Source organism: Xenopus laevis, chromosome 2L, assembly GCF_017654675.1.
Source record: "Xenopus laevis strain J_2021 chromosome 2L, Xenopus_laevis_v10.1, whole genome shotgun sequence".
NCBI classification, from domain to species: domain Eukaryota; kingdom Metazoa; phylum Chordata; class Amphibia; order Anura; family Pipidae; genus Xenopus; species Xenopus laevis.
Genome location: NC_054373.1, coordinates 158,568,172 through 158,591,589, shown reverse-complemented (window position 1 = coordinate 158,591,589; position 23,418 = coordinate 158,568,172). Strand labels below are relative to the sequence as shown.

Here is a 23,418-nt window from a genome sequence, read left to right as displayed (position 1 = left end):
CTTTAACTATTTAAGTTGAGAGTCATGTGATGTCTAATGACTCTGAGGAAGTGCCGGGAGATCCGGCAAGAAACGCGTAAGTCTAACAGCCCTGCACACCCACCGCTGTACACCCTGACCAAGTGTGTGTTGAAATAAAGCCTACCTTTTTGCACCGAAGCTGTAGTCTGCTTTTCGTGTCCTGGGACAGCGCCGAATTTGATGAGACTAACTACTGCTCTACAGTGATGCTTCAGAAACTCTACTATAGTTTATATAAACAAATTGCTGTGTAGCTATGGGGGCAGCCATTCAAAGCTGCAAAAGGAGAAAAGGCACAGGATACACAAGTGATAACAGATAAGCTCTGTAGTATACAAAGTGATTCTTCAGATTTTATCTGTTATCTACCGTGTGTCCCGTGCTTCGATGGCTGCCCTAATGGCTACACAGCAGCTTGTTTATATAAGCTATAGTTGTCATTTTGAAGCAAACACACCTGTTTTACCAGTGCAGGGTAACAGTAAATTATATTTTCATTCCTTTAAAACACTTTTGGGGGCCAATTCATTAACTTCGAGTGAAGGATTCGAAGTTAAAAAACTTCGAATTTCGAAGTGTTTTTTTGGCTACTGCGACCATCGAATTGGCTACTTCGACCTTCAACTACGACTTCGACTATTCGACCATTCGATAGTCAAAGTACTGTCTCTTTAAGAAAAAACTTCGACCCCCTAGTTCGCCACCTAAATGCTACCGAACCCAATGTTAGCCTTTGGGGAAGGTCCCCATAGGCTTGGCTAACTTTTTTTGGTCAAAGGATAATCCTTAGATTGTTGGATTAAAATCCTTCGAATTTAAACGATTATTCCTTTGATCGAAGTATTTGCGCAAAATCCTTCGACTTCGATATTCAAAGTCGAAGGATTTTCATTCCCCAGTCGAATATCGAGGGTTAATTAACCCTCGATATTCGACCCTTGATGAATTTGCCCCTTAGTGTTACTGTTCCTATAAGCTAATTCACTGTTAAAGAGTTTGTCACTTTGCATCCTCCCTTGTCATATTTCTGCGTTCAGGGGTTCCCTTGTATATTTCTGGTTTTGGGATTTATTATTTTGACAGAATTAACTGAATCTTTTGGTTATTTATTTTATTTTAGATTACAGGAATGACCTGTGCTTCTTGTGTTCACAACATTGAATCCAGGCTAATGAGAACCCCCGGCATTTTGGAAGCATCAGTTGCTCTAGCTACGTGCAAAGCCCAGGTCAAGTTTGATCCAGAGACTGTTGGTCCACGAGATATAATTCAAGTTATTCAGGTACTGCATCGAGTCTGATGATTTCAATGCTGGATAGTGAACATATACTGTATAGAATGATGTTGTTACACTTTCCCCTAGTTTTTGCTTCAATCACTACAGCATTTTAAGCAAACATTTCTTTAACTTACAAATATATTAAGAAATCAGCATATAGTGATTATCACTCTTTCTCGACTGGTAGGTGGAACCAGGGGTGAAATTAATTCAAAGCCTCCATCTTTTTCCTTGTGCCTTAAAAAATAGTGCCTTGTAAAATTACTCCCATGGGAAGCCCCCTCCCCCACATTTTCAACTAAAAATCCTGCAATTCTGGCATGTTTCACTCTCTTGTGATCAGATTAACTACAGCCACTATATGAAGAAAATAGGCAGGAGCTTATTCTCGAAGGGCACAGGTTAATCCCTATTTAAACCCCATTCATTTCAGATGATTGATTGTGTCATTTGTTAAAAATTAAAACTACTTTGTACTAAAGAGGAGCTACGTAAACCCTTGTCTTTGTAACAGTGTGTTCCCAGCCACAAAAGCCGTGTCCCTGTACAAATGAGTATGGCACAGGTATGCTGGTTGCCATCATTGCAGAACAGCCACATTGTTAAACATATATGAAAGTGATCTGGCACAGAGTAAAGTATTAATGCATCAGGAAGAATCCAGTTATATTCAATCTTCTGGCTCTATCATGTGTTTCATTTTGTTCTATAAACTGTAGCATTTATTTAAACTACAGAGCAGATCGTCTCTTTGTGCTACTGGCCCTCAAAACTAGGGATGCACCGAATCCACTATTTAGGATTCGGCCGAACCATGAACGGCCGAACCCAGCCACGAATCTTAATTTGCATATGCAAATTACGTGTGGGAAGGGGAAAACATTTTTTACTTCCTTGTTTTATGACAAAGTCACGCGATTTCCCTCCCCGCCCCTAATTTGCATATGCAAATTAGGATTCGGATTTGGTTCGGCCGAATCCTGCTGAAAAAGGCCGAATCCTGAACTGAATCCTGGATTTGGTGCATCTCTACTCAGAACAGTACACTGTCATCCCAAAATGTTTTGCAGTACCGTACTTTCATAAGTATGATTATATATAATCTGTCTGGTCTGTTAACCATTTTTATTATAGGCTTTAAAAAAAAAAATTGAATGGCACAAAGGACTGGTTAGTCCCTTGGTTTTGTAGTGGTTTCTATAGAAACTTTCAAATTTACTTTATAAATGTCAAAATCAAATAGTACGGTCTGCCAATGGCCTAAGGGGAACAGAGCCAATGTTTGCAGCAGTTTTACTGATATGGTAGTTCACTGTGCACTAGTCAAACAATAAAAGGCATTCTACATTTATAAAAGGATCGTTTTATTTATATTTGTTTTTCACTGACAGGGAATTGGCTTTCAAGCTTCTTTAGCCAAAAGAGACCCAACAGCTCATAATCTAGACCATAAGGAGGAAATAAAACAGTAAGTAACTGGGATAATATCCAGTCATTAATTCATTTACCCCAGGCCAAGATCATATTGGTGACATTTCTTACAATAATCAGATGCCGACAGAATTGTAACCAGATTGTGTTCCCAAAAAGATATAGATGGCAGAAATACGTAATTCTACAGGTATCTAATGTATTTCCAAACTATTAGCACCTTTGTGTAAAATTTGGATGTCCACATATTCTGAGTACTTCTTTGATGAAATGGTTATACTCATATTCTGAGTGCTTTCCTGATGCAATTTTATATTTATATACCAAAGGGGTTATTTATCAAAGTCCGAATTCATCCCATTATTTTTTTAAATATACTCCTCCCAATCAGCACAGGTTATTTCCCGTTATTTATCAATACATTTTCACTTCGGGGAAAAACTAGAAAAAATAATGAAAATCGTCTGAAAATTTGAATAGTAGGAATTTTGCTTATTTTCTGCCTGAAAAGACAGATTTTTTCAAAATTTTGCACTTAAACCACTAAATCTTCAGATTTTTGCATGAAAACCAGCGCAGATCAGGATATCTTTGGGACTTCTAACTTATATACTGTACAACCTCGGCAGGTCTGAGATGCTGAATTTTCCGATTCTCACTTTTTCCATCCTTGGCGTATAATAAATCCTAAAAAATATTGGCGTTTTTGGCATTCAATAACTCCCCCAACATCATTTTGGTGCTATTAGAGGTTTTTAAAATCACAAATAAATGAATTTTATATAAAACCAAGAATGCCAGGTAATTTATCAAAAGATCCAAACATGAAAAGTTGAACAATGTGAAAAACCTCTAAAAATATTAGTTTTTCAGAAAATTACTAATGAAAAAAAAATCTGAAAAACTCTAAAAGTCTGAATGGCTAAAAAAATTTCCAATAGGATCAGCGTAGCTCCCATTCACCTATAGGGGACCTCGACTGCGTTTACTTGGAGTTTTGCATTGAGTTGAGTATTTGAGTTTTTTTGTGGTTTTTACACTTTATAAATCTTATTTTAATCTTAATTTTTAGCGTTTTAGAGAAATAAAAAAAAAACTAATTCTTTGATTCTTAAATTCAAATTCTTAGAGATATAATTTAATTTGAGAAGAAAAAGAAATTTGAATGTAATAGGTCAAACAAACAATGGTACTATAACCCTAGGCAGTTGTCTTTCCCACACAGCTAAATGAAGTTGACATCAATACACAAGCCCGTATGAACACTGGACAAATGTTTTTTGGTCAGTGTAGATTAATGATTATCTTGGATAATTTCTTACAAACAAAAAATTTAATATTGAATATTTGGCATACTAAAACTGGAATTTAAAGGAGAAGGAAAGGTTAAAACGAAGTAAGCCTTATCAGAAAGGTCCATCTAAATATACCAGTAAACCCCCAAAGTGGTGCTGCTCTGAGTCCCCTGTCAAAAGAAATACAGTATTTCTTTCCTTCTATTGTGTACACATGGGCTTCTGTATCAGACTTCCTGCCTTCAGCTTAAACCTCATTGCCCTGGGCAAGAGCATGCTCAGTTTGCTCCTCTTCCCCTCCCCCTCGCTTCTCTACTGCAATCTGAGCCCAGAGCAGGGAGAGACTCAGGCAGGAAGTGATGTCACCCCACGTTAATACTACAGCTCCTATCCTAAACAAAAAAAGAGTTTCTAGAGCTTTTTACTATGGTATGGTAAAACATTCTACAGAATAAAAATAGCATTCTAGCTTGCACTATTGCAGCTAATCTATTGGCAATAAAATGCCTCCGTAGCTTTCCTTCTCCTTTAAAGGAGAAGAAAAGCTACCAAGGCAATTTATTGCCAATTGATTAGCCACAACAGTGCAAGCTAGAACGCTATATTTATTCTGTAGAATGCTTTACTATACCTGAGTAAACAGCTCTAGAAGCTCTCTCTGTTTGTTTAGGATAGTAGCTGCCATATTAGCTTGTGACATCACTTCCTGCCTGAGCCTCTCCCTGCTGACTCATAGCTCTGGGCTCAGATTACAGCAGGGAAGGGGGAGGAGGGAGATAGGAGCAATTGAGCATGCTCAAGCCTGTGCCCTGGAGATCTAAGTCTGATAACAGATGTGTACATAATAGAAGGAAAGAAATGTTGTGTTTTTTTTGACAGAGAACTCAGAACAACATTTTCTCAGTGTTTACTGATGTATTTATATAGACCTTTCTGATAAATATTTACATTTACATTTTAAAGTATTAAAGTTTAAAAACACAGGACCAGGGTTGCATGATGGAAGCACATGAATATCTGATGGTTCCATTATGAATTGGTCCTGGATTGGTGTACTGGTCGTGTAGACAAGCTACTTAACAATATGGTAGCATCAGTAAAAGAACACAGTGTCATCATTAGCACAATTCCATTTTATTCTGTACATTCATGCTTATGGTAATTTATCATAATACTATATACTGGATCTTAAAATCTTAGATCCCTACACACAGATTAGGGTGAACTTCATCAGGAGTCAGTTTACTTGCCTGTATATTTTTAAACAATGGGAGGAAAACCAAGGGAAACCCATGCTGACACAGGTTGGACATGTAGGGTCAGATTTATCAAGGGTCGAATTTCAAGTTCATGGGAGTTATTTAAAACTTACATAAACACCCATGAGCGCTCCGAAAAAAAACTTGAATGTCAGGAAAGCTGCAAACCACTCCAAATTGATCCCGGGACGTCTTCCATAGGCTAAAATAGCAATTCAGCAGGTTTAAGGTGGCGAATAGTTGAATTTGAGTTCTTAAAGGGCCAGTGTATGATAAATCTCGAAAATCTAATCTGAATTTTTATAAAAACTCAAATTGAATTTAACAATTCCTTAGTCGAATTTCATAGTTTTGGCCATATAAAAACGTGAAAATTCAAATTCGACATTCAAAAATTCTAATTTCACTTCCCATGATAAATCTGCCCCCTAAACTCCTTGGACTCTAATCTGTAAGCCATAAAGGCAATGTTACATGCATGTTGCGTGCCTCAATTCATATTATTATTATATCTGTGGGAAATATACTGTATATTTGAATGAAACTAATCATTCTTAAATCTTGATTTCTAAAGGTGGAGAAATTCCTTCCTTTTCAGTCTTCTATTTGGGATCCCTGTTATAATCCTCATGATTTACATGTTTGCTGCTAACAAAGACCATCACAGTACCATGGTGCTTGACAGAAATATTATCCCTGGCCTGTCAATAATAAATCTTGTCTTCTTCATTCTCTGTACCTTTGTTCAGGTAGGTGTACATTATTACTTTTCCCGACTTCTCTGCTGGTAAATGTCTTTGGCTGTGATGGTTAATGTAGAACTCACTCCTGGCATTTTACTTACCAGACTGATTCCCTTAAAGAGGTTGTTCACCTTTCAACACTTTTTTTTCAGTTCAGTTGTTTTGAGATTGTTCATCAAAAATACAAACTTTTTTCAATGACTTTCTATTTTCTATTTGTGACTGTTTTTCTAATATTGAAGTGTAATTTTTCACCTTCTTATGTCGTTCTGAAGCAGCTCTGGGAGTGAGGTCACTGACTCTGTAAACTGTTCTAAATTGATACATTTCTTATCTTTGTCCCTGCTGAGCTGAATCCCTGAGTTTCATTAAAGGGGAACTATCTTGAAAATGAAAATTTAATATAAGCTTCCTCATACTGAAGTAAGAAAATTTCTAAATACAATCAATTAAAAAATCTGCATTGTTTCTGAAAGTTCAGTTTATTTTCACTATCCCTCTCTCAGCATCTGTTTCTCTTCATTCTGTCTTCATACAGCAGTTGGGTGTCAGATACAGTAAATGATCCAATATATCTTAAAGGAGGCTCACTTTCCTAGCAGATGAATTAGAGCTTATTCAAATAACTGATTCCAGTACAAACAAAATCTAACAAAATAACTGCCTTTTGCACAAATTCTGCATGTAGAGAGACAGGATTTCTGGTGATTTTAATAGAGTGAACTCTAATACATCTTCTAGGCAAAGGGAGCCCCCTATAAGATATATTGGGTCGTTCATCTGACACCTAACTCCTGAAAGACAGAATAAGGAGAAAAAGATGCTGAGAGAGGAATAGTGAAGATAAACTTGATTAGTTCAGAAACTGTAAAGAATTTTTAATTGATTGGATTTAGAAAGTTTCTTATTTCAGTATGCTGAAGCTAATATTACGTTTTCATTTTCGCAATAGTTCTCCTTTAAAGGCAGCTGTTATAACTAGTTGCTAATATTCCACAGTTGCTGCTGAGAAATCAACTAATGGAGCAAATGGTAACAGTTCAGAATCTGCACCTGGATCACTGAGCTGCCAGACTGAAACCCCAGAGACACAAACATTCAACTTTGAACTTCAATTTTGGAAAACAAATAAAAATCAGAAAGCAATTTAAAAAAAAGTCTTTATTTCTGAAGAACAACCTGAAAACAGCTGAAATGAAAAAAAAAAGTGTTTGGAAGATGAACAACCTCTTTAAAGAATATAACGATTCTTACACCTAAACATTCTTCATGGTGTTTTTTTTTGTATCCTGGAGGACACAGAGTACATCTTCCATGATTTTAATGATGTGCTTGTTCCCTACAGACCCTTGGAGGCCGGTATTTTTATGTTCAAGCTTATAAATCTCTGAAGCACAAGGCAACTAATATGGATGTGCTGATTGTCCTGGCCACCACTATTGCCTACATTTACTCTGTGGTTATCCTGGCAGTGGCCATGGGGGAGAAGGCCGATAAGAGCCCTGAGACTTTTTTTGATACCCCTCCCATGCTGTTTATGTTTATTGCCCTGGGAAGATGGCTGGAGCATATTGCAAAGGTAGGTCTCAGCAGCAAAGCTCCCGTATCTTTTGTCTGATCGCTTTTATTGCTTATATCTCATCTAATCTTGCCTAGAACCTTACTAATAAATGGGTTGCTAGTGGTTCTCCTATATAAGAAGACAGCAGTATTCACTAATATCGTATCGTATTTGTTAATCTCTACGTGATCTTATGCAATTGTCTTTTTGAGCCTGCTTATTATAGTCAGCAACATATTTTTCTCATTGTGCATTTATTTCTCTCTTGGATCATTCTCAGAGTTCCTGTTTCTTCTGTTTTATTTGTCCTAGGATGCTGGTGACTAGGTGATGTGACGATGCAGTTAGTTTTATTTGCATTTTCACAACAACAGATTAATAGTGAAATACAATGACCCGTATATCATCACAGTGTAAACATGTGCTTGGAGAGACATGCCAAAACAGCTCTCTGGCCCTGCCTCACATTTAGATTAGGAAATTGGAGAACCACTAACTCCTCTTACTTAAATTAATTCCCAGACTTTTCAGGCATACAAGGATTTTTTAACAGTTTATAATTAAAAAGGAAAGAAAGAAAACCTTGTTGTATGTCTGTATAACAAGCTCTATATAACTTATTCCCACTTAGAAGATAGGATTTTTAATAAAAATGTAACGATTTTATTTTATTTTAAAACCAATTATTTAACAATCACTTAAAAACTTGATGAATTATAGGTACTTAATAGACAATTAATTAACCAATAAAAATGAATTCAGTGTTTCTATTAGACAATAACAAATCAATGTATCAAATTGATCCTTTTACTTAAAGGGATACTGTCATGGGAAAAAAGATTTTTTTCAAAATGAATCAGTTAATAGTGCTACTCCAGCAGAATTCTGCACTGAAATCCATTTCTCAAAAGAGCAAACTGATTTTTATATATTCAATTTTGAAATCTGACATGGGGCTAGACATATTGTCAATTTCCCAGCTGCCCCAAGTCATGTGACTTGTGCTCTGATAAACTTCAATCACTCTTTACTGCTGTACTGCAAGTTGGAGTGATATCACCCCTCTTCCTTTTTCCCCCCAGTAGCCAAACAAAAGAACAATGGGAAGGTAACCAGATAACAGCTCCCTAACACAAGATAACAGCTGCCTGGTAGATCTAAGAACAACACTCAATAGTAAAAACCCATGTCCCACTGAGACACATTCAGTTACATTGAGAAGGAAAAACAGCAGCCTGCCAGAAAGCATTTCTCTCCTAAAGTGAAGGCACAAGTCACATGACCAGGGGCAGCTGGGAAATTGACAAAATGTCTAGCCCCATGTGAGATTTCAAAATTGAATATAAAAAAATCTGTTTGCTCTTTTGAGAAATGGATTTCAGTGCAGAATTCTGCTGGAGCAGCACTATTAACTGATTCATTTTGAAAAAATATTTTTTTCCCATGACAGTATCCCTTTAAAAAAGAGAATTCATTCTTATATTACTATGAATTACTTATAAAGTACCAGTGCTTTTCAATTCATCAATTTAAATATCACACTCAATGAACTTAGTGCATCCAATAAATCAATTGAAAAAATTAAAAAGTAAATTCCTATATCACTGTGAATTATTTATAAAGTGCCAGTGCTTATCAATTCATTAGTTCAATTGTCTTAATCCATTACACAGTTTAACCATACAATCCAATAAACGAGTATACTAAAAAGTAGGTCTTCTAATTTAAATATCCCAAATTGCTCCTTGATTAAGGGCAAGGAAAATAGGAATAAATAGTTGGTGGAGTTGCTCCCATAGAATCTAACCCTTATTTTCTAATCCGTAGGAGCACCACAAAGTGGGAGAAGGCAGAAACTGAAGAGCTGCGCTCTTGTATTTTTAACTTTCCTATCCTTAATCGAAAGAGTTTATTATATCTTAGAAAGGAGAATAGATTAAGATAAAACGTCAAGGAAAAGTTTATACTCTAAAAAAGTGCTTTCGCTATCTCAAAATCACTCTCCGGTGAATAAAAGTTTAAAACAAACACATTGAGTAAAATCTGGCCCTCACATTCAGTGAAGAAAATGCCGGCTTTGGTGCTGTGATAGGAGAATAGATCTTGCATAAGTATTCCACATATTATACCGCTGTAATTTATTACAAATAAAATATATTTATTTATACTGAAGTCATTGTTTCTCTATAACGAGACAAAAATGTCCCTGAGATTTCACTATACAATTTCTACACCCTAGAGTAAAACCTCAGAGGCTCTCGCCAAGCTGATATCCCTACAAGCTACGGAGGCCACAATTGTTACATTTGGTGCAAATCAAACCATTCTAAGGTATGATGTCTTGCTTCATTTTTATATTTCTGTTACAGGGTTTTGTAAAGAAGAAGATGTCCTAAATCTTAATTATCTGCTGTGCTCCCTTGTTTACGTTAATTGTTAATCTGTATATGTGCAGATAGTGCTTATCAGTTACACAGATCTTTACTATAAAGCATCTGTTTATTGATTTATTAAAATCATTGTAACTTATTCATTGGCTAAAAATGCACATATACAGGTACATGAAACATTTTAAGCCTCATTTACCACAGCTTCATTGTAATCAGCTTGAAAAAGGAACTAAAATGTTCTGAAAGCTTGCTGTGATTGTCATGTGCTTTCAGAAACAGCCAGCACTTTAGGATGGAACTGCTTTCTGACAGGCTGTTGTTTCTCCTACTGAAAACTGAAGTCGCAGTGGACCTAGATTTTACTATTGAGTGTTGTTCTTATATCTACCAGGCAGCTGTTATATTGTGTTAGAGAGCTGTTATCTGGTTACCTTTCCATTGTTCTGTTAGGCTGCTGGGGTGGAAGGGAGGGGGTTGATATCACTCCAACTTGCAGTACAACAGTGGCTGAAGTTTATCAGAACACAAGTAACATGACTTGGGGCACCTGGGGAACTGACAATATGTTTATCCCCATGTCAGATTTCTAAATTAAAAAAAAATCTGCATGTCAGATTTCTAAATTAAAAAAAAATCTGTTTGCTCTTTTAACAGTATCCCTTTAAGGTACTGCATTCAATGGTCCTTGCACTTCTGTATTGTTGTGGTCCATCCTGACTCTTCTGATGAATCGTGTGCTTGGGGAACCCTGGAGCTATTGCCACCCTGGACCTGAAATTAATTCTAGGGTTCCCTAGAATTACAGGTTGAGTCATTAGGTGCTACAGATTTGTGCATGGGCAACAGGTCAGGACTGGGAGGCAAAATAGGCCCTGGCATTTCATATACACAGAGGCCCAATCGGCCTCCCATCAGCCCAATAAATTGTCTATGGCATCTTTCAGCAGCCCCTCGGGCGTTTGAAAAAATCCAAAATTGCTAGTCCAGGCCTGCCCGTGAATCAGATGCAGATGCATTTAATGTGCGCATAGAGGATGTATGCTGTAATTGCACAGGATTCAATGAAAATCTGCATGTACAATAGTGTCAACTACAAGAAGTCCTCTGGTGAGCACAACTTTCCCTTGTTTGTTATAGTTATACAGGAGCAGTGACCAGCTCCATGTTGTAGCTCCCACCCTTCCCAGCTATAGTCAGGTGATCACACTGGTATCTAATAAAAGGGCAGCCAAGTTTGGGAGTTTTACTTTGAAAGCAGCTAGTAAGTTGCAGGTAAAACTTAGTCTCTTTGTAAAATGTATAATTAAGCAATTGAATTCTTAATGAATCAGATGAAAATGAAGCGTAGGACTGGCCAGATATGGGATGACTTTGACGTAGTTGGCCAGCTTAAATATATTGCAATATATGGACAAACAATCCCTGTTTTGTTTAAAGGGTAAGGCATTTTTCAGTAGCAGTATGCACAAAATGTCTCTGTCTTAAATATATTGATAATGGGTTGAGTGCAGAGGACTTCTTGTAGTTGACTATATGTATTTTGTGGTCACAGCCTCATTGCACCCCCGCCTAATGGTTTTAAAAAATAGTGGTGAGCACAACTTTCCCTTGTTTGTACAATAGTGTACAATATGTCAGATCATCAGACAACTGCAATATGTTGTGAATTGGGGGGAAAAAATCTACATTTTTGGGAAAAAAAGCATGCAATTTGCACACTGCAGCTGCTAAGTAAATACACCTTCTTTGAAAATCAACATAATTGTATTACCTGTAACAGACACCTGTCATGACTATTGTAATTACAGCACTGGGTTGGTATAGAAGCCGGGACACTTATCCACAAAGGTTTAATACAATATTCTGTACAGTTGTACTGCAAGTAAAATTCTGTTTTTAATTGCCTTTCACAGCAACTTGTAAATGAAAATGTCAGTTTTTTACCACATTGAAATATTTGCTGAAACAGGGTGAAGACTAGGAGTGGTGCTGAATGTAAAAGTAAATGAGAAAGTGCTATTATTGCATTATGATTAGCCCCTAAAAATAAGCATTTATCATAGAAGAGAAGCAAGCCCAGTCCCTCACAAGTGCTTGAGCCTGTGTGAGCTTCTCTTATGCCACAACTTCACAGCTCCAGTGAAAGAGAATCACATAGAATCTGCAAATAGGCATCACTGCCATTTAGGGGGTTATTTCCTAAAATCCATATTTATCTCATATTTTATTTTAAAAAACCACAACCAAACTCCCATGCTTGATTTGACCTAATTATTAATAAAATAACCCAAATTAATCGGATAACAGAAAAGCTCGATAAAACTGAGCGAAAACCGGAATCGCTCTAATTTTTTGAGTTTTTGCCTGAAACCCCTGAAAAGGTCAGATTTTCAGACTGAACTCAGCAGAGACCATGAAATTCAGTTTGTGCTGCTCCCATTGACATATACGGGACCTCGACAGGTCTGAGATGACGGATTTTTGGATTCAGGCTTTTTGCAGTCTCGGGGTATGATAAATCTAGAAAAATTCTAGTTATTTTTTTCAGGAAAAATTCTAATTTTTCTCCCAAAAGCCAGACCAGAAAAAAGTTTAGTAAATAACCCCTTACAGTCTGAGAAGTGAGCAGTTGCAATGATCTTATCTGTATTTATCCTGTATGTTACAGAGAAGAGCAGGTAGATGTAGAATTAGTTCAAAGAGGAGACATTGTCAAGGTTGTGCCTGGGGGTAAATTCCCTGTTGACGGAAAAGTCATCGAAGGAACTTCAATGGCAGACGAATCTCTCATTACAGGTACTCTTTAAATTCCTACTTGTTCTTATCAAAACTGGATGTAAAGATAGTTATAGTCATGTGGGTAATCTTTGCTATGGCTTCAAGATATTGTGTAAAAATACAGTTTTCCTCTTATACTTAATGTTTTTTCTTTTTCTTGCCCAGTCATACTTATAATAACCACATTTTGCCATTATGTTATGGTTATCCCTAGAATGGTGTTATTCAATGTAAATATAATTTTGAATTAATGTATAAAGTCATTTAACTGTAGCGTCCAATCCATATTTATGGTGGAAGTCTCCAACGGTAATCGTTTATCGTGTTATAATACACAAAAGCCATGAATATCCTGTAAATTATATCCTTATAAACGGTGAGTAGTGATGTCATCAGTTATAAACGGTGAGTAGTGATGTCATTTCTGTCACATGACTCACTAAAATTTGTGTATTATAATAAATAAAGTACCCCCAGTTGTGAAATATGAGGATATTAGAAGTTACCTCGGCGTTCCATGACCTGTATAAAAACACTCGGCCTTCGGCCTCGTGTTTTTATATGGTCATGAAACTCCTCGGTAACTTATAATATCCTTATATTTTACAAGAGGGGGTACTTTATTCACTATATATTCTACCAATGAACGAGCACCTCTGTGACTTTGCTCTATAAGTAACACAGGCAGCAGACTTACTGGCATCAGCCATCATATTACCTGCCTAACCTATGTTATGTAATATGTGTCCGAAACAATTCTCTTAACATATAAAAGGCATGTTTCCTCCTTTGATATAATGATCATTAATGATATGTAAAACCTGATTTTTTTTTAGGACATAATTTATAATTGTCTCAAATAGGAAGACAAAATAATTGCTGCTGTTTTATGCAATGCTTTCAACCCTCATAGCATGTGCTGCTTTGTAGGTGAGCCGATGCCCGTACGGAAGAAGCCTGGGAGCATGGTTATTGCTGGTTCCATCAATGCACATGGCACGGTTCTTGTTGAAGCCACACATGTTGGATCGGAAACCACTTTGGCGCAGATTGTTAAACTTGTGGAGGAAGCTCAAATGTCCAAGGTGCCCAGTATTTCCATGAACAGTTCCCCTTTCTTTAATAACCATTCTTGATACATTTGCAATACATTATAGTCAGCCTTGCCTTAAGATTTTTTTATTTTACCATTTTGAAAAAAAGTAAGTAATACAGAGAAAGTACTGGTTATGCAGAGAAAATATTGGCTACAGCAAGGATTGTAGCTGAGTAGACTCCAAGCTAAGGTGCACAGAAGCTCACCCTATCAGAGTAATGGAACCCAATGCCAGGGATACAATCACCATCTCACAACATTTCTTTTGATTTTTTAAAAAATGTAATAATCTACTTAACTGAGTAACTTGATGGCACATAAGGATGGCTCAACTACAGAGGGAAGCATTGCTTTCTACTTCTTGAATCCTAGTGTGCAATTCTAAAATGGAGCAGAGATCTTTGCATTTGCAAAATATATATAGCACTATCTATGTATAGCAGTGCTGCATACAAACCATCCCTTGCAGGTCATTTAGATGTGCAATCTAGGATGTTCTGAGGCTAGGTGCTGTTTTTATCATCTACCTGTGTCGCTAAATACAGGGCTGCCTTACACCTGATTTTTAACGTGGCACAAGGTACAGTACACAACCTGCATTTCCAACTGCTACAGACACAAGTGCTCTGTATATTAGGCCCTAAGAGGCACAATTTTACACCATATACCGCTCAAGCACTTGCACCTGTAGCAATTCTATAACAAGTCACTTAAATCAAATGTTTAGATTAAAGGGGAACTATTGCGATAATGAAAATGTAATATTGGTTTAAGCATACTGAAATCATAAACTTTCTAAATACAGTCAATTAAAAATTCTGTACCGCTTCTGAAATAATCAAGTTTATCTTCACTATCCCTCTCTCAGCATCTGTATCTAATAGGGGGGCTCCTTTTGCATAGAAGATTTATTAGATCTCACCGGAAATCCTGTCTCTCTACATGCAGAATTTGTGCAAAATGCAGTTATTTTGTTAGATGTTGTACTGGAATCAGTTATTTGAGTGAGCTCTAATACATCTGCAAGGAAAGGAAGTCCCCCCTATATATATATATATTGGATCATTAATCTGATACCCAACTGCTGTTAAAGACAGAATGAATAGAAACAGAAGCTGAGAGAGGAATAGTGAAGATAAACGTGATTATTTCAGAAATGGTACAGAATTTTTAATTGATTATATTTAGAAAGTTTCTTAGTTCAGTATGCTGAAGCTTGTGTTAATTTTTCATTTTCGTGATAGTTCCCCTTTAAATGTGATCTGTGTTTGTATCCACTATAATGAGCCAGATTCAGTGCAAGGACTTCAATACAGTTTACTGTGAAATAAGTTTTTCTCATCTAATAGAATCTAGCTCAATATATGGAAGATAAAACCTATGAATTCATTTGTACAGTATTTGTATCATTTACTAACTGATGCTAAAAAATGTTGGAATAGATCTGGAATTATGAATATTATACACATACCCACACAGACAAATGCATAAAACACTCTTTAAATATGATTATGAATTATTCTCTTTTATAGGCACCTATCCAGCAGCTGGCAGATAAAATAAGTGGATACTTTGTTCCCTTTATCATCATCATTTCTGTCGTGACTTTGGTGACTTGGATAACAATTGGCTTTGTAAATTTTGATATCATAATTAAATATTTTCCAGTAAGTACAATTATACAGGCTTCCCTCTGTTTAAAGAACAAATACTGAAACATTCATTGTTATAAAGAATAATGCAAATTGTTTATTAAGTGTGGTTTATTTACATTAATAATAAGCTGAAGTAATTATACATGCACATTACTGATAGCTTTATTCACTGTTTTATTTGTTGTTACTGATCTGATTGATTAGGAGACTATGGGCACTGACTGTAACTGGCACAGTATCTAGCTCTAAGACAACCTGATCATCTATTTGTGCACCCATGTATCAAGGACCCTATGCCAGAGCTTAATTAGTGGCAGATATCTAGTCCATGTGCAGAAGCAGTATATATGGCTGTGTGAAATGAATAAGTAGTGCCCAAATTTGCTTCCTATTGGTTCCTGTTGGATATTATACCTGCTAATACATCTTGATCTACTTAGCTTTGTTAACTTGTTATTTTTCCATATCATTTCAGAGTTACAATCAAAATATTTCCAAGACAGAAGTCATAATACGTGTGGCATTTCAGACCTCCATTACCGTGCTGAGCATCGCCTGTCCCTGTGCTTTGGGCCTGGCAACACCCACAGCAGTAATGGTTGGCACAGGAGTGGCAGCTCAGAATGGCATCCTTATCAAAGGTGGTGAACCGCTGGAGATGGCTCACAAGGTCAGGAAGCGATATAGAGCTGTAACTTCAGGATATTTAACCTGAAAGCTGCTAAATAACATTGCCCAACTACTTCAACAGGCTGGACGGCTGCAGGTTTTATACAGTATATGTGTAGGGACCCTGAGATTTGGGTATATTTGACTCAGGCAGTTCCCCTATGTAATTGGACACCTAAGGGAACCTTTAGTTACTCAGGTGTCCCTCTTCCTGGGTCCATACTATTTCAAGGGTTGCCCACTAGGAGCTAGCATTTAAAAGTATAAAGGGGTTTAGACCCATATGTTTAAGATCTTTCCTGGGACTTTACCTCACTTTATGGTATTACAGGTTCAGGTCTGGAGTTGATCTGAAGGCTGGAAAGAGTTTTCCAGGATTAGTAAGTTTATGTCGTAGTTGCTCTAGGCGCAAAATAGAGCCTCATGGTATGTAGTGAGCAGTTTCCGCTCCAACGAGGAGAAATAGTGTGGTTAGGACCCCTTGGGGAGTGCACCACTAGCTCAGGGATTCAATGGGTCAGGTGAGGACCAGTGAAGGTGCCGAGATCCAAGACCCCAGGCTGATTATCCCGGGGCAGGAAGCTTTACTCCATCGGAGGATTTGCCCCAAGGAGTGTGTTAACCTAATCGTGCGATTACACGTGAAAGAAGCTATCCTGTTGTTCCTCTCCTGTAAATATCTACGGGTAAGGTCACACTGGGAGATTCGGGGAGGTTTAGTTGCCTGGAAACTAATCGCCTCTTCTTTGGGGCGACTAATCTCATTAGTCGCCCCAATTTAGCCTTAAGAGTGCTTCCACAACCCCTAGATTTTGTATACGACTAATCTCCTCGAACTGCTTCTCCTTGTCTTCAAGGCGCTTCGTTTTCTGAAGTTGCTCGTAGTTGCCTCAAGAGGAAACTTCTGGCGACTTTGGAAAAACGAAGCGACACGATTGCCATGCCGCAGGGGATTTTTCATTCTAGCAGGCTGAAGACAGGGGGAAGCAGTTTGGGGAGATTAGTCGATGGGCGACTAAATCTCCCCAAGTCTCCCAGTGTGACCTTACCCTAAGTGCCTGAAAGCTATTTCTCTGCAATTGCTTTATGTAAATAAACAAGTTCCGTTTGCTGCAAGAATCACATCTCTGACTGGACCCTTTTCTGCTCTGAACTATACAATTTACAGAGAGTTGCAGGGAGTTGCACAGGTACAGTTGGGTCTGTGGGCACATTACAAGCTGTTCTAGTATGGTCGCACACTGCAACAAATACACAGTGAACACACTCTCAAGGGTGGGCTACATATGTAACATCTATTGTTTTCTGAAGTGACAATAAGTACAAAAACTGCTTTATAATAATAAGTGAAAGCTGTTTGTTTGTATTTGTTTAACATGCAATACAATTGTGAACATTTATATCCAGATAAAGGCAGTGATGTTTGACAAGACCGGCACCATAACCCATGGGGTGCCTAAAGTCATGAGAGTGCTGCTGCTAGGAGATGTGCTGAAGATGCCTCTGAAAAGAATGCTAGCAGTGGTGGGGACAGCAGAAGCCAGCAGTGAACATCCCTTGGGAATGGCTGTTTCAAAATACTGCAAGGAGGTAACACGTTTGTTCTGTTTGGATTTCTCTGTGATGCAATATTCTATCCTGTAGATCAGTGCTTTCTAACTCATGGGCTGATTAGTTGCCATACTACATACAGTGTGTCAGGACCATGCTCTCAAGGGCCACAGTTAAACAACTGTTGATCAGATGCCGCTCCCCTAAAGCTAACCTAATACATAGCCTATGGTCCTGTTCTATATTACAAACTTTTTGGCAGAGGGAGATTTCAAACAGGGCACAGTTGGCTGGAAATCTGCTCCAAACACAGCTAGAATGGGCTTTATTTAGCAACACTGCTTCAGACACACAATTAACAAAAGCAGAAAAAAATCTGATTGAAAGACTAGCGGCAACAGCTAGGAAAATAATATTACAACATTGGTTAGACACTGAACCCCCATCCATAATGTTAGTAAAACAAAAACGACATCATATCTTCCACATCGACTGGGTGGAAGCACTAACCAAAAAAGAACAAAATACTTCAAAATTCTGTAACATGTGGACAACATACATATAGGGGTTATTTATCAAGGTCCAAATTTATCTCAGTATTTCTAAGTTTATGAAGAAGAAAGCCCGAAAAAAATAGGGTCAGGCAAACTTCAGAGCTTTCCCCAAAAACTCCGAATTGTTTGGAGTTTTCAGCAAAAACTAAGATTTTTTGGAGTTTTCAGAGATTTTGCGCAGAAACCCCGAAATCATCAGATATCGGCACGGACATCAGCACAGACACACGTGACTTATACAGGACCTCGAGAGCTTTAAGATGCCGGGGTTTCGGATTCTGAGTTTTTAGACCATCAGACGTTAATAAATATCGAAAAAATTCAAAGGGTTTTTTTTGCTCCGAAAACTAAGAATTATTCAAGGTTCGGATATTCAGACCTTGATAAATAACCCCCAAAATCTCTCCCACAACAAATCAGACACCTCACAGTCTATACGTTTAGATATACAACATGGAACGACTTAGAAACATTAAGGGGCAGATTTATCATGGGTCGAATTTCGAGTTAGTTGGAGTTATTTTAAGCTCCTATGAACTTGAAATTCGACCAATTGCAACTTATTATAAAAATCTAATTTTTCAAACTCGGGTGAATAGGAATCGACCCACAAATTCGAATCAAATTCGTTTTCGAGTTTTTAAAATTCAATTTGAGTTCTTTTCTTCAAAAAAAAACTTGAATGTCAGGAAGGCTGCAAACAACTCCAATTTGATCCACGTCTTCCATAGGCTAAAACAGCAATTCGTCAGGTGTAAGGTGGCAAATAGTCGAATTCGAATTCTTAAAGGGCCAGTGTATGATCAATTTTGAAAATCGAATTCGTATTTTAAAACAAAAACTGGAATCTAATGTTAACAATTCCCTTTGACAGTTTTGGTCATAAAAAACTCGAATTTTCAATTCAACCCTTGATAAATCTGCCCCTAAGAGAACACCCACTGGTCATGGAATCGTCCCAATACCTCAGAACTTCACAGCAGGAACGGGAACAACCACATAACACCCCCCCCCCCAGGAGTCACCCATTTAACAGATTATTGGCTTCTAATCAAATATAATTCCATATAAGGTCTCTATAAGAACTTCAGAAGAGCTGAAAGTTAGAAATGTTATTAAAATGTTATTATATATTTTTTATTTAATTACATGAATCTATATCACTATTTAAAATAAAATAAAAAAAGATTTGTATAACTGAAACATAAAGAATTTTACGCTATAACAAATAAATAAAAACAAGTTTGGAAAAAAAACAAACAACCTGCTGTAGATTAAGACACCTAGAACCCTGTATATAGAAAATGGCCTGACACTGTTTAGGATGTAGAATATTTGAAGCATCTACAGCTCCTTCTTCAGCTAGATTGTGGTCAAAGTAAGTACCATGTTTATGTGCACTGAAATTTTCACCCTGGAGAATAGTGAAAATACAGGGCTGCCGGAGGACGTGTAAGGCCTTCTGTGTTATTATTAAGTAATTCTAGTAATGTATTCTAGTATTACGGTAAGTGAGATTGGCGGTAGTAGCATGAAGTATTTTTATGGAACCCAGAACTTTCTTGTGAGTGCTAATACTTCTCTCTCTCTCCTTTATAGGAACTTGGTACAGAAACGCTAGGATATTGTACAGATTTCCAGGCTGTCCCAGGATGTGGCATCAGCTGTAAAGTGAACAACATAGAGAGTGTTCTAGTCCAGAGTGAAGAAGGACTAAATGAACAGAACTCCTACAGAAATTCTCTTCTCAGTACCACAGACAGCTCTTTGATTATCTCACCGGAATTATTAGGTATTGCTCCATTTGTAATCATGACACACAGAAGAATATGTGAGAATAAAATAGGGGCGATTTGCAAATACAAGTCCAAATTGTTAGAATGAATGCAAAGTTGACTCAATTCAACAAGGAATTTGCATAGAGGCTCCTAGCAGCTTTGGGCAGCCTCCAATGGGCTCGACCATTCTGCTGTAATGAATTCCACAGAATTTCGCTGATGCTGTGTGCAATAGTGCATTGACAATTATTCCAGCCCTGTTAGTGGGTGCAAATGTTTGCCTGTATTGCCGCATCGCACACAAGTGGTAGTACATACTAAAATGACATTGGAAATCTTGGGGGAAATGCTGCATTATGCATACAAATGGTGATTTGCATCCAAGTGCACTTTGCTCTTGCTTCATTTTAAATAAGCGTTAACACTGAATATATATAAAAATATTATTACCATTTGTTCTTTTTGAATTTGTATCCTATGTGTTAAGCTATTTCCCCTGGTAAATCAGATTTTTACCTGATATTTACAGATTAGATGCATAGGCCCCAACGTTGAAAGATAGTGTGGAGGTCGCAATGACACCAAGAATATTCGGGGCACCGACAGACCTTTATTTTTTCCTTACAGTAATTATTGCAGCTTGTTCTGTACACTGAACTTAAGATATTCCTACACTGCAAGGCTGTAACTGTAGGCTGTGCTATGCTTTTTTGGTATGGCTCAGGGAGTTAGGATACACAATTTCCCTTAATCCTTCTGTAGTCACAAATTTTCTTCTTCAAACACAACTCATTTTTGACTTGTCAATTGCTCCAACTCTACTACTAGTCCCACAGCTAAAAGTCATTTTTAGTGCACCCCAAACACAAATTAGGGCAAATCTGAGCCATTTTAAATACAGATATTGTTGCATGAACAAAGGGATACCATCAAATATTTTGTTGTCCAATCACAAAAGCAACTAATATCAACGTTCTAATATTGTCCAGATCGTTTGCTCATCATGTGATATACAGTTAGGTCCATAAATATTTGGACAGACAACGTTTTTTTTCTAATTTTGTTTCTGTACGTTACCACAATGAATTTTAAATGAAACAACTCAGATGCAGTTGAACTGTAGACTTTCAGCTTTAATTCAGTGGGTTGAACAAAAAGATTGCATAAACATGTGAGGAACTAAAGCCTTTTTTTAACACAATCACTTCATTTCAGGGGTTCAAAAGTAATTTGAAAAATTAAAAAACAGAAAAATAAAATGTTCATTTCTAATACTTGGTTGAAACCCCTTTGCTGGCAATGACAGTCTGAAGTCTTGAACTCATGGACATCACCAGATCCAAATATTTATGGACCTAACTGTATTATCATAGAAGACCTTATATCTGATGGCAATATCTGCCTGTGTATGGACTATTTAAAGGGATACTGTCATCCGAAAACATGTTTTTTTCAAAACGTATCAGTTAATAGTGCTACTCCAGCTGAATTCTGCACTGAAATCCATTTCTCAAAAGAGAAACAGATTTTTTTTATATTCAATTTTGAAATCTGAGATGGGGCTACACATTTTGTCAATTTCCCAGCTGCCCCTGGTCATGTGACTTGTGCCTGCACTTTAGGAGAGAAATGCTTTCTGGCAGGCTGCTGTTTTTCCTTCTCAATGTAACTGAATGTGTCTCAGTGAGACATGGGTTTTTACTATTGAGTGTTGTTCTTAGATCTACCAGGCAGCTGTTATCTTGTGTTAGGGAGCTGTTATCTGTTACCTTCCCATTGTTCTTTTGTTTGGCTGCTGGAGGGGGAAGGGAGGGGGTTATATCACTCTAACTTGCAGTACAGCAGTAAAGAGTGATTGAAGTTTATCAGAGCACAAGTCACATGACTTGGGGCAGCTGGGAAATTGACAAAATGTTTAGCTTCATGTCAGATTTCAAAATTGAATATAAAAAAATCTGTTTGCTCTTTTGAGAAATGGATTTCAGTGCAGAATTCTGCTGGAGCAGCACTATTAACTGATTCATTTTGGAAAAAATTTTTTTTCCCATGACAGTATCCCTTTAAGTTCTGCATAATGTAAGCAATCTGTGTTTCAATGCAGAAGGAACATTTTACTCCAAGCCCATTGGTTTGGTCTCTCTCACTTATTTGTGTTCCACAGGTGCACAAGCTCCAGCACCCCACACTGTTTTAATTGGCAATCGAGAATGGATGAGACGCAACGGGCTACACATCTCCACTGATGTTGATGAGGCCATGTCCAGCCATGAGATGAAAGGACAAACAGCAATACTAGTGGCAATAGATGGTACAATGGCCTTAGATGGATTTATAATTTGTTATATAGCACAATTGTTTTCATATATTTTTCATGAAATGGTGGCTCAAGGCAAGAGATGTAAAAAGGGCAATATTAACTTAAATATATATTCCAGTTTGGTAAGGTTATTTAATATGTCACTTAATTTGATATAAACTAAGTGTTTTCATTTTGGGGGTATAGTTTTCCTATTATCAAATTATCAAATAATTTTGTTGTATATTTTTAATAAGAAATTCCTTGCCCAGAACAACAAGTATGCAAAATCATAGGGAGATGGAGGGTTTTCTCTGGGCCCCTTCAACTATTTTTTTGCAGGGGGGGGGGGGTCTGGTTTCTTATAGTTATGCCACTAGCTGAATGTACAGTAAATGAAGGTGTTGACTTTAATGTTCCAGAACATCACTTCTCTATTTTCTTAAGGTGAGCTGTGCGGGATGATTGCCATCGCAGACACAGTGAAAGAGGAGGCGGCTCTTGCTGTACATACCCTGAAAAGCATGGGGATAGATGTGGCTATGATTACAGGCGACAACAGAAAAACTGCAAAAGCTATTGCTACCCAGGTATTTGTTGAAAATTACAATAAGAATGGCATTACAGGTATAACATTGATCAGTGGGTGTGGGACAAGCCAGTTTAAAGGGATTCTGTCATGATTTTTATTTTTTATTATTTACTGTTTACTATGCAAATAATTCACTCTACAATATAACATTTCATTCCTGAACCAGAAAGTGTATTTTTTTAGTTGTAATATTGATGTGTAGGCGCCATCTCAGGTCATTTTGCCTGGTCATGTGCTTTCAGAAAGAGCCAGTGCTGCACTATGGAACTGCTTTCTGACAGGCTGTTGTTTCTCCTACTTAATTTAACTGAATGTGTCACAGTGGGATCTGGATTTTTCCCATTGTTGCTGCTGGGGGGAGGGGGGTGATATCACTCAACTGTGCAGCAGTAAAGAGTGATTGAAGTTTATCAGAGCACAAGTCACATGACTGGGGGCAGCTGGGAAACAGACAATGGGGCTCATTTATC

General features: G+C 37.4%; 1 protein-coding gene across 2 annotated transcripts in view; it reads left to right on the top strand.

Annotated features, from left to right (window-relative positions):
- Positions 1–23,418, top strand: part of atp7b.L (ATPase, Cu++ transporting, beta polypeptide L homeolog) — an 82,723-nt gene that overhangs the window by 47,554 nt on the left and 11,751 nt on the right. For both annotated transcript variants that reach the window (XM_018247610.2, XM_041582614.1), the window contains 13 exons: positions 1,142–1,303; positions 2,692–2,768; positions 5,860–6,034; positions 7,374–7,607; positions 9,829–9,920; positions 12,648–12,775; positions 13,688–13,842; positions 15,386–15,520; positions 15,984–16,178; positions 17,585–17,767; positions 19,882–20,074; positions 22,222–22,368; positions 22,804–22,946. In XM_018247610.2, coding sequence (XP_018103099.1) covers positions 1,142–1,303; positions 2,692–2,768; positions 5,860–6,034; positions 7,374–7,607; positions 9,829–9,920; positions 12,648–12,775; positions 13,688–13,842; positions 15,386–15,520; positions 15,984–16,178; positions 17,585–17,767; positions 19,882–20,074; positions 22,222–22,368; positions 22,804–22,946 — 2,019 coding nt within the window. The remainder of the gene's footprint in view (positions 1–1,141; positions 1,304–2,691; positions 2,769–5,859; positions 6,035–7,373; positions 7,608–9,828; positions 9,921–12,647; positions 12,776–13,687; positions 13,843–15,385; positions 15,521–15,983; positions 16,179–17,584; positions 17,768–19,881; positions 20,075–22,221; positions 22,369–22,803; positions 22,947–23,418) is intronic.